At 41.9% G+C, this 15,364-nt stretch overlaps 1 protein-coding gene across 3 annotated transcripts in view; it reads left to right on the top strand.

Annotated features, from left to right (window-relative positions):
- Positions 1–15,364, top strand: part of RASIP1 (Ras interacting protein 1) — a 101,730-nt gene that overhangs the window by 29,417 nt on the left and 56,949 nt on the right. For 2 of the 3 annotated variants that reach the window (XM_044278113.1, XM_044278112.1), the window contains exon 3: positions 1,040–1,641. In XM_044278113.1, the coding sequence (XP_044134048.1) occupies positions 1,040–1,641 (602 nt within the window). The remainder of the gene's footprint in view (positions 1–1,039; positions 1,642–15,364) is intronic. The other variant, XM_044278114.1, reaches the window with a different exon arrangement.

Raw genomic sequence — 15,364 nt, 5'->3', positions numbered from 1 at the left:
AAGGAGTTCCTGCCTAGGTTTTTTGCCTTTCAGATGCCGTTGTCACATTTGTCCATGGCATCTGAGAGGTTAAACATCCAAAATTGGTGTTATTGCCAATTGCAGACATTAGCCCTGGGTGTCTCCATTCTGGATCAAGCGCAAGATTTAAAGACCCAACATCCGCTTTACTATTACAGCAGATGTCGGGAATTGGTTTAAGAGGTTGTTCAGGTTAGAACTGAATAGAACCAAGCTACAGTACCAGGCCCAGCCCATGTGCAAGTGTGGTGCTGCTTTTTTAGAATCTTTAGCATGTAACAAAGAAGAAGTCAATGGCAACTGATCCAATTTAATTTAATTTGAATATAATGGCAAAGTTTGAGTTTGGATTCATAAAAAGGCAATAAAGATTAGTTTGAAAAATTAAAAATGTTTGACCAATTAAATATTTACATATCCTTGATTTAGGGCACAGACCTCTTCAGCACTTTCCCTGCACAGCGAGGACAGATAGTTGTATTTGTATCCCGTAGAGCTCAAGGATATCTATTATAGACCCTACAGGAATTGTGACACAGCCCAAGGCTATGACATACATACACAAAAATTTGAAAAATGTAGGCACCAAGACAAAGATGAAAAAAGGTGTACTTTTTTATCCATATTGTAGCAGTCCATATACATGCAACTTTTCAGCTAAGACATAGCCTTTATCAAGCATACATACACAGCTAGTCATGTAATGATACATCAGCTTTTCACATATCGCTGTATAACTATTTATCCTTGTGGAGAGAACCTAGTAGGTGTTTGGGTTCTAAGTAGGCCATGCAATGCTCGTCTGGGAAAAGGGTACGCAAATTAGCTCTCTTTCCACTAAGAATGTCTCAAGGTTTGTTTAAAAAGTTGATCATTAACTTCTAAGATATCTGCCTTGCAACTGGTAGCACTAGAAGCACAGCTTTTCTTTTTGGAAAGAGAGCTAATTGGCATACTGCATAACAAGGACACTGCCTGAGAGGACGCCATATCTTTACATATTTCTTGTACTTTACAGGTCTACCTCCTCAGACACAGCAAGTCGCAGCAATGAGACGGTGGAGTTACGTCAACCCACAAAGAATAAAAACAATCGTCACAAACGTCTATCTAACATCTTTCACCGTGGTACAATACTGATGACTGGTGGTAGTATCAGTGCCGGTAGTGCAGCAGGGCGTTGGGCTAGTGAGAAGAAATTATCAGAGATTATTGATTCAGTGCCAGAAGATTTGGTTGAGCTTTCCAGTCAGAAAAATTTGCCTGGTATTCTGAAAATATTCGGAGATGACATTTCTTCTGGCACCAACTACAAAAGTGTTTTAGCTACCCCACGGTCCATGGCACGGGAACTAGTAAAAGAAGCCCTGGAAAGATACGCTGTGGCAGATTCAGACACAGAGGCCTTTGTCCTTTGCGATGTGGTAGGGCGTTTTGTAGGGCATGATGGTGAATGGAAGATGGAGTACCTACGCATTGTTGGGGACAATGAACGACCCCTGGTTTTACAAGAAATGTGGAAGCCTAAAGCTGGGTTCTCTCGAAGGTTTGAAATCAGGAGAAAGCAAGAGGTGGAGAAGATGACTACAGCAGAAGATATCGAGACTGCAGGTGGGCATGGTGTGTAAAACTTATATATTAACTTTGACTGGTATTCATTTATGTTTTGTGCTGCATTAAAAATGGCAATTATTATTGTGAAATAATATAAATGAGAGCTAGATTTTTTTTACTGTTCAAAAAACATTACAAGTAGTAATCCCAGCAATTAAAGGGAACCTGTCATGTGGATATTTGATTATAATCTAACTAATTATATACAATCATTAGCTACTAAAAAGTGCCTTAGATGTATTCACTTACTGGTGTGACAGATGGTTACCTCATAATATACACACAAAGATGCCACATGCTAATGAGATGATTTGAGTCCAGCGTGATGTCAGTGTGTCCAGCGTATATTTAATTCAGAGCTAAAGCCACTCCCCTGCCCACCTGCTGCTGATTCATATGGAAACAAACTGTCATTCAGCAGCAGGTGGGCGGGGAGAGTCAGGAGCTCATAAATATTCATGACTCATCATTATGAGCTGGAGCTTTTCAATACAAGATGTTGGCAGATTGACTGGGTCAATTAAAGAAAGTGACCCAGCATTTTGCTAAAAGAATCAGTCACTTATTTATGTTGCCCTTAGTTGACTGGTGACAGGTTCCCTTTAACTTCGTCCCCTTCTCCTTCTCAACTGGCCACCCTTTACTACAGCAGGATGATTTCATCATGGGCATATACCGTAAATGGCAATAGATGTCATGGGATCTTTTTTTTTTATTATACATGAACAATTGACCATCAATCAAGTCATTGTGTGGTAATGGTGAACAAAAAAATCTAATATTATAGTGGCAGATTATATGTTTTTAATCAAGTCAATCAGCAAGCGTAGTCCTGAAGTGTATGCATTGATTGGCTGTCTATTGGCATCTCTCAGTATGGTACTACATGTTCTGTGCTGCTCTTTACCTGTGCCAGCAGGAGCTTCTTCTGAGGGCATGTTATTTTTCTAGTACATTGTATTTACAGTACATGACCCTGAAAAAGCTCCTGTCCTCTACATAGAAGATCATTTATAGCCTACAACAGCTCTTTCTGTCTTATGCAAGGTCCTTCTTTATCTTGATTGGCTATCTGCTTTGTATTTTCAGTCTTTATTATGTATTATTTTGGGATGATATTTTGGGGGCTTTGGAACCATTTACTAATTTCCATAGCGAATTAAGACTACCTTTTTTGTAAAAAAAAAATGTCTATACTGATTAACTGATAGAACCATTTTCCTCCACATGTTAATGATATCTCCTTGTCCATTGTACAATTTTTTTAATGAATATCCCATAATGCAAATGTATGTATACATATATATATATATATATATATATATATATATAATAGTGAAGAAGCCAAATTTTGAATCACAGGTTTTAGCTCTCATTTTATTGGCTTTTGCAGCTGCTGCTTGACATTGAATGTTACTGTTTGCCTATTATCCAGTATTTCAAAGACCTTCTCTTGCTCAGTTATCCTTAGCTACATTCTAGTTAATGTATGTGCAGCCATATTATTACTAAGTGCGTTAGTTTACATTTATGAACAAAGTCTTTCTGTAATATTTTACAATGACATACAGGTGAAGCTTGAAAACTTAGACTAGCGTGCAAAAGTCCATTTATTTCAGTAATGCAAATTAAAAGGAATTTCATTAATGCAGCTTAAAATTAGAATTTTGTGAAAAGGTTCAATATTCTAGGCTCAAAGTGTCACACTCTAGTCAGCTAATTGATCCATACCCCCTGAGCAAAGGGTGCCTCAAAATTGTGACTTTGGGGTTTCATAATCATCCAAATTATAACAAATAAAGGCTTGAAATATCTCACTTTGCATGTAATGAGTCTCTTATATGTTAGTCTCACCTTTTAAGTTGCATTACTGAAATAAAATAAACTTTGCACGATAAAAATTTGCACGATATTCTAATTTTTCGAGTTTCACCTGTAGTGTCATAGCCTACACACCTTTGTGTCATCAGTAAAACTTAACAATTTCCTTTTTTCCATCAACAAGGTAATTAACTGGTTCTGCACTAGAGATAAGTCAATCCATTCCAAAGAACTGGATTTGTCTCTGTAACTAGACTTCTTCACAAAGCACCCACCTACCATATGATTGATAGGGCCGGACATCCCGCATAGCCCTCAGAAGCTAAAATTTGGCCTCGTTAGCGCCTACTGCGCTTCTGGGTAGCATCACATGTGCAGTAACTGCTGCAAAAGCCAAATTTGGTAGTGGTGCAAGCAGGAGATATTTGGCAGGTGGGAGCTTTTTCACCTGTGGGGAGAGCCCCTCATAGGTGAAGATATCTGGCTAATGAGACAAGTCAATTTGTTAGAATCCGTTTGCTCATCTCTCATGTGCACAATTCAAAACTAGTATCATAAACGAATGCTGTGTCCTTTTTACATGGGAGGGTGTGTCATATAGATATGGAGACATAACTGTCACTTCCAATTAGTGGATACCCCTTTAACCTCAGCATATATTGTCCACACTTGACATACCATCCACTCTCCAATGTAAATAGTATGCAAAAGAGCATGACTGTATCTGTGGCCTGGATTCTTGCTCATTTAGCAGCATTCTGACACCTAAGGTTTGTCTATTTGGGGTGTTTTCTGCACTAATCAGGTATACCATGATCAATGTAAAAAATGAAAATCAGACATTATATAATACTTAACAAACCATCCCTGTACCACACATAGATCCAGAATTTTTCCTATTCATTTACTCCAATTTATCCAGTAGATTTTCTTCAAGTTTGCAGCTCAGGGGACTAGTCCATTCTAAGAGTGTGTCCTTTCTGCTGCAGCTCTCTCCTTGTAACTGTCACAGCTTTTAACAGTTGATGCAGTTGGTGGCAGTGAAGGCTAAACGCAAGCACTGAGCATGTGTGTCCACCTCAAAGATGTTACTGAGGAGGACAGAGAAAGAAGTAAAAACAGAAAAACAAACAACGTGACACAATAGGCATAGATTTCATTGAATAGCTCAGTGGTTAGACAAAATGTATAATTACATGCAATTACAAATGTGATCAGATGTAGGTGCTGGTTTGAAAAAAGTTTAACTCTCAGAGATCTCAGAGGGTTTATGTACTCAATGTAGTGGGCATGCATATGTTGAAAAGCATCAAAGTTTGTGAACATCCACACAGGTTCTTCTTGGAGGTAAACGTGAAGTTATTGGACAAAACCACTAACAAATTGGCTCTGCAATAATTAATCTAACAAAAAGTTCACATACCTTTTATTTCTCCCTTTGGCATATATATTTTTTTAACTGTGAGCCTATTTCAAATCCTCCCGTATCTCAATGGGATTTAAATCCAGGCTTTCACTTGGCCAATCCAGAACCAATTCAGTCATTATCTATTTATTTAAGTTTGAGGTCATTGCATGTTGCAATGTCCATTTTCAGTTGAGCTTTAAGGTGGCCATATGCATTAGAGGAACGTCAACGGAACCTGCAGAACTTAGCGGCATTGGCCAACCATCTAATATGCAAGTGGGAGAAGGTAGCAGGTGAGAGAAAGGAGCGTTGGCCATGTTGGATTTCAACATACTCCATCCTTTGTTCTCAAGGGAGATAAAACATAGGTATCTGGCAGCAGCTTGCTCCTCTTTCTGTATTGAGAACACATTCATGATTGGTCAATGTGAGGATGTATGTGTATTGGGAAGTGAAGGGATAATTAGCAGCCCCAAACCAGAACATTTCCATCATCATACTTTACATTTGCTATTAGTTACTTTACATTTGCTATTAGGTACTATGGTAAAATAGTGGCCCATCACTGATTTCCTCAAAACATGTAGGGGTCAAATAATTGGACATAGCTGGAGCACATTATTTGAGAAGTCTTACCAAACTAGCAAAAGTAGAGGTAGTACTGTACTTCAATAAGTCCAAATGGCTGTGTAAATATATTCAACCATAGTTAAGCAATGCAATGTTTCAGCTCCTCCATGGAGGCATTTTCAAATTTACACAAAATTTCAGAATTTTTGGGGTACTACCTCTACTTTTGTTTGTGTGGTTTGACATTAATAAAGTGCAGTCTAGTTCCATGGGTCCTTGCACCCTCTGTCACAGTGCTTTTTCACATTTTGCCTGCTGTTTCAGAACACCTGGTGCTTGACTAGGTGTGGGTGGGCTCAATTTAGTCTTGCCTTGATATTCTGAAGTGATTCTAGTGTACTTAAAGAATTTCAGCAACTGGCATTTTGCTTGTAGGATTGTTGAGGTGGTCTAGCCTGAGCAGTTTGGCATTTTTTCCTAGCCAATTACAGATGAACTCCCAGATAGGGGAACATTTCCAAACCAAGCAGATCAGGTTCTCAGTATGTCAAAAGTTGTACAGTACCTACTTTTTCTCAAGAAGGTAACAACATATCTGTGATTTTTTTTAGTTTATTTAAGGGGTCCTCCAGCCATTTCACCTAATCCATAGTTTTTACTAACCTGTGGAAGGAATATTTTTTAGATAGTACTAAGGCTACTATCACACTAGCATTTTTAATGGATCTGGCACGGTTCAGCAAAAACGCTTCCGTTACTGATAATACAACCGCCTGCATCTGTTATAAACATTGCCAAGTCATGAACTCCATTGAAAGTCAATGGAGGACGGATCAGTTTTCTATTGTGGCAGATTGTGGCAGAGAAAACAGATCCGTCCCCATTGACTTGCATGAGGGGTCATGCCGGATCTGTCTTGCTCCACATCCCAGGACAGAAAGCAAACTACAACATGTTGCGGTTTCCTCTCCAGTATGGGAACACAACTAAACGGAACGGAATGCATTTTGGAGTATTCTGTTCTGTTCAGTTCTGTCCCCATTGACAATTGGGGGCAAAACTGAAGCATTTTTTTCCTGTATTAAGCCCCTATAATGAATCTCAATACCGGAAAACTAAAATGCTAGTGTGAAAGTAGCCTTACCCTTCTTGGCACCACTGATTCTGCTGTCCATTACGCGTTTGCACAAGCTGCAGGCTCTTCTGCCGCGTCTTTTCCTGTTCAGCTGCATTAGCTGACACATCTCGTTAGGACACTGGCAGAAGACCCCTCAGCTTGTGGAGCCAGAGGAGCCAGGATGGATAAGTACTATCTAAAAGATCTTCCTTCCACAGTTTATTAATAACTATGGATTAGGTACCATAGTAGATTGTAAGCCCTCACGGGCAGGGCCCTCTTTCCTTCTGTACCAGTTTGTAACTCGTCTTGTTTATGCTTAGTGCAATTATCTGTATTATGTATGTATACCCCTTATCATATGTACAGCGCTATGGAATGAATGACGCTTTAATAATAAATAATAATAATAATTAGGTGAAATAGCCAGAAAACCCCTTTAAATTATTGAAAAATCACATTGTTATAGTTCTTTTGTTCCATTACATCACCTTTATATTTATATCCTTTTTTTTTTACTTATGTTCACATATATCAAATATTTGCATGACGGACACAAACAGTTCAAATACCATTGCTATTTTGTCCAGCATTTTTTAATCAAATCTGTAGTGGAACCCCCTAACAGAGCTTCCGACGCAGATGTAAAAGCATGCAAACGTTTGGGCACCCCTGGTCAAAATTACTGTTACTGTGAACAGTTAAGCAAGTTGAGATGAAGTGATCTCCAAAGATATAAAGTTAAATATGACACATTCCCTTTGTAGTTAAAGCAAAAGCATTTATTTTTATTTTCATCTTTTACATTTTCGAAATAGCAAAAAAGGAAAAGGCCCTGAAGCAAAACTTTGGGCACCCTGCATTGTTAGTACCTAGTAGAATCCCTTTTGGCAAGTAACACAGCTTGCAAGCACTTTTTGTAGCAAGCCAAGATACTTTCAATTCTTTTGAGGGATTTTCATCCATTCTTCCTTGCAAAAGTCTTCCAGTTCTCTAGGATGCCTGGGCTGTCTTGCACTGCTCTGTCTATGTACAGATTTTTAATAATATTCAGATCAGGGACTGTGAGAGCCATGGTAAAAACTTCAGCTTGTGCATTTTGAGGTAGTCTATTGTGGATTTTGAGGTGTATTCAGGATCACTATCCATTTGTAGAAGCCATCCTCTTTTCAGCTTCAGCTTTTATAGTTGGTGTTAGTTTCCAGAATTTGCTGGTATTTCATTGAATCCACTCTTTCCCATTTCTACCCGTGAAACGTTCCCTGTGCCATTGGCTACAAGACAACCCCAAAACATGATTGATCCACCGCCATGCTTAATGGTTGGAAAGACGTTCTTTTCATGAAATTCTGTGTCCTTTTTTCTCCACACATACCTTTGTTCATTGTGGCCAAAGAATTGTATTTTAACCTTATCGGTCCACAGGACTTGTATCCAAAATGCATTGGGCTTGTTTAGATGTTCTTTGCAAACTTCTGCTGATGCTGAATTTTGTGGAGAGAACGCAGGAGCGGTTTTCTTCTGATGACTATAGTTTGTCACATTGTATGCATAGTTGATTGCAGACATTTTGCATGCCTTAGATTCTGTATACTCACGAGAATTGCATTTCTGCTCACTCAGGAAATTACTCACTGAAGTCATGCTTGTGGAATTCTTCCTTTAGTTATGACGTAAATAAGCTATTACATTAAGCACCATGCAGTAGCCAAGATTTTTTTTTTTTTACTAATATGGGACTATACTGAAGTATTACTATTTTAGGTTAAGATTAGGCAGCACTGTTTGCAGCTACATTTTTTTTTACATGGAGTAATTAGACATGAGTGAATCGATTCTATATGAATCAAACTTATTACAAATTTCCCAAAAGCTTCAGTTTTCAGAGTGTCCCAAACTTTTTGGATTCGTCCTGCATAAATTACTCAAAATGATGGCTGCCATTTTACAGATTATAAGACAGAAAAGAGGACGGATCATATGACCTAGGGGGAGGCCCAGGCTGGTGGGCTTACCCAGAATGCCTTTTAGACAGACTCAACCAATCATAAGGAACTATAGGTCTCAATCTTTGTTGACTCAGTGGATGAGTCATAGACATTATGGGAGTAATTCATTATCCAGAAATATGCCCATTTGGCATATTTCTGGCGCAGATTGCCACACAAAGGTCATTTGTGCTGCAATCTGTGACTTTTCCCCGCTCACATCAGGTCTCAAAAAGTGGGCATGGCATGAGCTGGGAAGGGGATGGGCCCGTCTCATTCATCATTTTCAGTTTTAGGCATAGAAAATGGTCTAAATCTAAGCCAAGGAAGCTGGCTCACATTTAGACTGACGCTGGATGCGCCTCTTCAATGCCGGTCTTAGTAAATGACCCCCTATGTAACATCCCAACCCAAAAAATCTTGTGTTTGCTAAGGTTATACACTGCCTGTCCCAAAAAAGTCGCCACCTGGATTTAACTAAGCAAATAGGTATGAGCCTCCTATAGAATAATTACTGCATGGGCGATTATCTTTCAGCTGGCAACAAGTTATTTAACCCCAACTGGTGCAATGAGTTGCTTTTCATTTCTTAAACAACCATGTTGAAAGACACATCTCGTGGTCGTGGAAAAGATGTTAGTCTGTTTGAGAAGGGTCAAAACATTGGCATGCATCAACCAGAGAAAACATCTGAGGAGATCGCAGAAACTACTAAAATTGGGTTAAGAACTGTTCAACGCTTTATTAAAAACTGGAAGAATAGAGGGGACTCATCTTATTCGAGGGAGAAATGTGGCGGAAAAAAAATCCTGAATGATCGTGATCGGTAATCCCTTAAACGTTTGGTGAAATTGAAGAAAAACAACAGTAGAACTCAGGGCTATGTTTAATAGTGAAAGCAAGAGAATTTCCACACGCACAATGCAAAGGGAATGCAAGGGATTGGGACTGAACAGCTGTGTAGCCGTAAGAAAACCACTAATCAGTGAGGCAAACCAGAAAAAAAGGCCTTAATTTGCTAGGTAGCATAAAGATTGGACTCTGGAGCAATGGAAGAAGGTCATGTGGTCTGATGAGTCAATATTTACCCTGTTCTAGAGTGATGGGCGCATCAGGGTAAGAAGAGAGGCAGATGAAGTGATGCACCCATCATGCCTAGTGCCTACTATACAAGCCTGTGGGGGCAGTGCTATGTTCTGGGGTTGCTGCAGTTGGTCAGGTCTAGGTTCAACAACAATATGTGCTCCAAGAATGAGGTCAGCTGACTACCTGAACATACTGAATGACCAGGTTATTTCATCAATGGATTTTTTCTTTCCTGATGGCACGGGCATATTCCAAGATGACAATGCCAGGATTCATCAGGCTCAAATTGTGAAAGAGTGGTTCAGGGAGCATGAGACATCATTTTCACACATGGATTGGCCACCACAGTCCAGTACCTTAACCCCATTGTGAATATTTGGGATGTGCTGGAGAAGGCTTTGCGCAGCAGTCAGACTCCACCATCATCAATGCAAGATCTTGGTGAAAAATGAATGCAACACTGGATGGAAATAAATCTTGTGACATTGCAGAAAACATTGCCACAGCGAATGTGTGCCGTAATCGAAGCTAAAGGCAGTCCAAAATATTAGTGTGTGACCTTTTTTTCTAAGTTTTAATTTAAACTTAAATCCTGATGCCAATGGTGTGCCACTGCCAGCTGATACAGAAGTCATAAATGTGATGTTACTCGTTTTTCATATATATCTAAAAGCTAAAATTGAGCTCTGAGGGTGGCGTCAGTTTATGGCGGGGCACAGGAGCCTCTGGCTTCCATCCCTGCCATTCAGCTTCATAGGCCTCACGCCACTAGGACTGAAGCTTATGAGTCAGTAGAACAACGCAGGAGATCGCGATTACATCACCATATCCTCCTGTGCCAGGTCTCGCAGGATGATGTCATGACATTCATGACGTTATCATGTCATCACGTGAGACCTGGAGCTGGGGGGGGGGGGGGGCGGCACTGTGATGTCAGAGGGGTATTCTATATACTACAGAGGGGGCCATTTTATATACCACAGAGAGGGGCATTCTATATAATACAGAGGGGTCCATTGTATATACTATAGAGGCTTACATTATATATACTACAGAGAGGACCATGATATATACTACAGAGGGGGCTTTTATATATACTGTCAATACAGAGGGGGCATTATACTACTGGGGCCAGGTGTAGATGAGAGCAGTATACACAGCACTATAGGAGGAATTATAATACAGGTGGCATTATACGTATGGGCAATACAGGGGGCTGAATTATATGTAATGGCACTACAGGGGCATCATAATACAGGGGCCATTGCAGCGGGGCTTTAGAAATACTGGTGCTACTACAGGGGGCATTATAACTACTAGGGATACTATAGGGGGCTTTATTACTACTAGGGGCCCTATAGGGGCATTATTAGTAATGGGGATACTTTGGGGGCATTATTATTTGGCATAATATGAAGGGCAGTCTGGGAGTACTATTACTATGGGGGGACTATCTGTATAGTATTATAATACAGTATTGTATTGGGGAGCACAGTGGGCATGCAGAGGTTTTTGTCCGACCTGTATATTTGATGCGCTGCGGCTGGATCTATGTTGCTCCCCATTATGGTGAATGGAGCCGGGCGGACTTCCGGCAGCACATGTGTGTACACTATAGTACAGATATGGCAGACTGTTCCACTGCCTGAACAGTCTGCCAGAAAAAATAAATGCCAGTGTGAAACTGGCCTAATACAACAGCAAGAACCATTAACTTTACACCACCTAGTGGTTGGCTTATTTTAAGTCAGAAATTTAGGCCAAAATTGACTTATTTAAGCCACTTCCTTTTCTGTCAGACCACAACTTCTTTTTCAGCTATGCCATACCCTCTTGTTGGGCAAGTTAAAAAAGTACCTACAACACAATAAATGTGAGTGGTACAAAGCATGTATCTCAGACCTCAGACCAGACCCCGTAAACAAATTCAGACTCCAGATCAGATGAAATGAAAAAAATCACATCCCTAACCCCACTATTTACCACTCACACGCCTCACACACAGAGTCTACATGCACAAACACTATGCTCCACTTCACATATACTACACTATATACACCCACTATACTTCTACACTACTTACAACACAACACTGGCATGCATCCCATAGCTGCCTTTATGAAAAACTTGTCACAGAACAGCTTTTAATTGACATTTTTAAAAACTAAAGCTGTACTGTCATTGTGATAAATGAACTGGGCACTCTCAGGATATAGGGATCAAACAGATATTTATTGATGTATAAGACAATAAAAACAACAATAAAAGAGAGAATGTGGCCCTCCTATAGGAAATCTATGTATAAAACAGCACTTGCTCACTGTAGCTGGCACTCTGAATCTAGATGGGTATTATAAACGACACATGGCATATTCCTGCAATAAAACAACAATAAAAAGGTACATCACAAATTATTCACACAATAAAAAAATCCCACAATAAAAACGCATACATATCGCAGATGCTGAATGTTCACTGGGAAAACTACATTGTGAGTTGTTCCCCAACTCACTGACAAAGTTCTGAAGCTCCAAGGTAACAGTTAGAGGCACCGTGACGTGATAGTCCCACAACAAACAGGTATAGCGACGTCCCGCTCTATATTCAACCAGTAGCGTCCCACTGGGCTAATAGCATTTAAGTCTTGTTAAATCTCGTGTCAGCAAATATTTGATGAAAAAGATAGTCTTACCGGAAAGGTTCTCCTCACCACTTCGTTGCCCACCGTCACTCTGCTGGGTCGTGTTTTTAATTACCTCCAGATTTTTTGAGCGGTCAGGTTATTGAAATCCCACGTAGGTAAAAGTTTGGCATGTGCAGCCCGGACTCTGCTGTAGGCTGTCACGGATTCCTTATACGTGAACCTTATCGTGGTGTTGAGAAGTATGGTACGAGGTTCCGGAACTATCTGTTGGTCCTCACTCCTTAAAAATTCGGGGTCCTGTTAGAGCTAGACGCGTTTCGGGGCTTAAGATTGCCCCTTCCTCAGTAGAGCTAAAACATTATATGCAAGGGCATATATGGGAGGGCATTATATGCGACGAATAAGCATGTTGATAAGATGGAAGAGGAGGAGGAGGATGATGAGAAAAGGAAGATTCAACCATATACCCTTGTTTGTGGTGGTAGGGGTGCATGGGAATACAGTGTATTCAGTACATTATAAACACATTTAACGTGCCTTTATGTTCATCAGCTTTCCTCTGGTGGAGTCGAGAAGTCATGGTCAATCCAGGCCTTGTTCATTTTTATAAGAGTCAAACTGTCAGCATTTTCAGTTGACAGGCGGATACGCTTATCTCTTATAATGCCACCAGCAGCACTAAATACCTGCTCAGACAAAACGCTGGCAGCAGGGCAGGCCAGCACCTTCAAGGCATAGAGTGCCAGTTCGTGCACCAGCTTGGACACCCAGTAGTTGTAAGGCACTGAGAAATCATTGAGGACGCTGAAACGGTCTGCTATGTACTCCTTCACCGTCTTCCAAAATGTTTCCCTCCTTGTGACAGTAGGTCGCGCATCAGGGTGAGGGTGCTGGCGGGGTGTCATAAAAATTGTCCCATGCATTGGAGAGTGTTGCTCTGCCTCTGTTGGAACTGCTGTGTGTTCCCCTTGTCTCCCCTCATCGGTTGCCCAAGGAACTACGGACCCTGCCTCCTGCATTGTCAGATGGAAATTTTTGAAACAATTTTTCAACAACGACCTTCTGATATTGCACCGTTTTGCTCATCCTCTCCACCAGAGGAATGAGAGATGAGAAGTTATCTTTTTAGCAAGGGTCGAGAAAGGTGAACAATCAGTAATCCGTGTTGTCTAAAATGCGTATAACGCGTGGGTCGCTGGATAGGTAGCCTAACATGAAGTCAGCCATGTGTGCCAGCCTTCTCCTGCTCCTCTTCCTCATCCTCTTCATTGTCCAATTCGCACTGAGAAGACGAACTGAGGGTGGTCTGGCTATCACCCTGTGTAATGTCTTCCCCCATTTCCAACTCTTCCACATGCAAAGCGTTGTCCTTAATTGTGGACAGCAAGCGTTTGAGTAGACACAGAAGTGGGATGGTTATGCTGATAATAGCGTTATCGCCGCTCACTATCTGTGTTGATTCCTCAAAGCTTCTTAAAACCTCACAGAGGTCAGACATCCATGCCCACTCAACAGTTGGTGAGCTGGCAATTTACGGTGCTGCTGCAGCATTGACAGACCGGCTGAAGCTGTCGATGACTTGCGGAAATTTGCAAACGCGGCGCACCTTCACCAGTAGCTCAGGCAAATTGGGGTAGGTTTTGAGAAACCGCTGAACCACTAAGTTTAAGACGTGGGCTAGGCATGGGATGTGTGTGAGCTTGCTGAGCTCCAAAGCCGCCACCAAGTTCCGACCATTATCAGACACAACCATGACTGGTTCTAGGTTGAGTGGCGAGAGCCACAGCTCAGTCTGGTCTCGTATCCCCTGCCACAGCTCTGCGGCGGTGTGCTATTTGTCCCCTAAGCATATCAGCTTCAGCACAGCCTGTTGCCGCTTCCCCACTGCAGTGCTACACTTCTTCCAGCTACAGACTAATAGCTGACTGGTGCTGCACGCGGATAATTCGGAGGTGGAAGTGGAGGAGGAGGCGGAGGAGAAGTTGGGTTTGGAGCCACTAACGTAGGTGCTGGCGGAAACCCTGATGAAATTAGGGCCCTCAATCCTCGGTTGCACCTGTGCCATCCCAGGGTACGACTCAGTCCCGGCCTCCACAACGTTTACCCAGTGTGCCGTCAGGGAAATGTAGGGTCCCTGGCTGAATGCACATGTCCATGTGTCCGTGGTTAAGTGGACCTTCCCAGTAACTGGTCAGGGCACGTGTGATGTTACGAGTCACATGTTGGTGTAAGACGGGCATGGCACACCTTGAAAAATAGTGGCGGCTGGGGACTGCATAACGTGGGACGATCGCCGACATCAGGCTGCGGAAGACCTCAGTGTCAACAAACCTAAATGGCAACATTTCTAGGGCCAGTAATTTGGAAAGTTGCGCATTTAGTGCTATGGCCTGTGGGTGGGTGGCTGGGTATTTGCGCTTGGGTTCAAATGCCTGGGGTAAGGACATTTGTATGATGCACTGGGACACGGACGTGGATGTGGTCGCTGATGGTGCTTGCAAAGGTCCAGGTGCAGGGGGGAGGCATCCGGGCCTGCGCCTTCAACAGGGGATTGGCCAGAACGTAACACAGGGGAAGAGGAGGCAGTTGTGTGACCCGCAGACAGAGATTGTGGACACAGGCGTTCGTCCCATTCATTACAGTGCTTGGATGCCATGGCCATGGCGGTGCAGCAGATCCCTCCCCCTCTGTACAGCTGTCCTCGCTCGGCTTTCCACCTTCCCAGGTTGGGTCAGTAACTTCATCGTCCACCACCTCCTCTTCCACTTCCTCACTCTGCTCATCCTCCTGACTTGTTGACCTAACCACAACCTCAGTGATTGGCAACTGTGTCTCATCCTCTTCCTCAACCTCTTGAGACAGTAATTGCTGTTGACCTATGTGTCTCATCATCATTCACCTCAATAAACAGTAATTGCCGTTCCCCACCATCATCTTCTTGTGACTGTGGATGCTCAAGAGTTTGGGAATCAGAGCTCCCTCTGATCTGTCCCTCTTCAAGCGTGCTTGGCAAGAGTGCCAAATCAAGGAATGGCGCTGAAAAGAGCTCCTCGGAATATCCAAGGAGGATCAGGGTGAGGATTGTGTTGAGCTGA

The sequence above is a fragment of the Bufo gargarizans genome, chromosome 2 (assembly GCF_014858855.1).
Source record: "Bufo gargarizans isolate SCDJY-AF-19 chromosome 2, ASM1485885v1, whole genome shotgun sequence".
Taxonomy (NCBI): Eukaryota; Metazoa; Chordata; class Amphibia; order Anura; family Bufonidae; genus Bufo; species Bufo gargarizans.
This window is presented reverse-complemented; position numbering and strand designations above follow the sequence as displayed.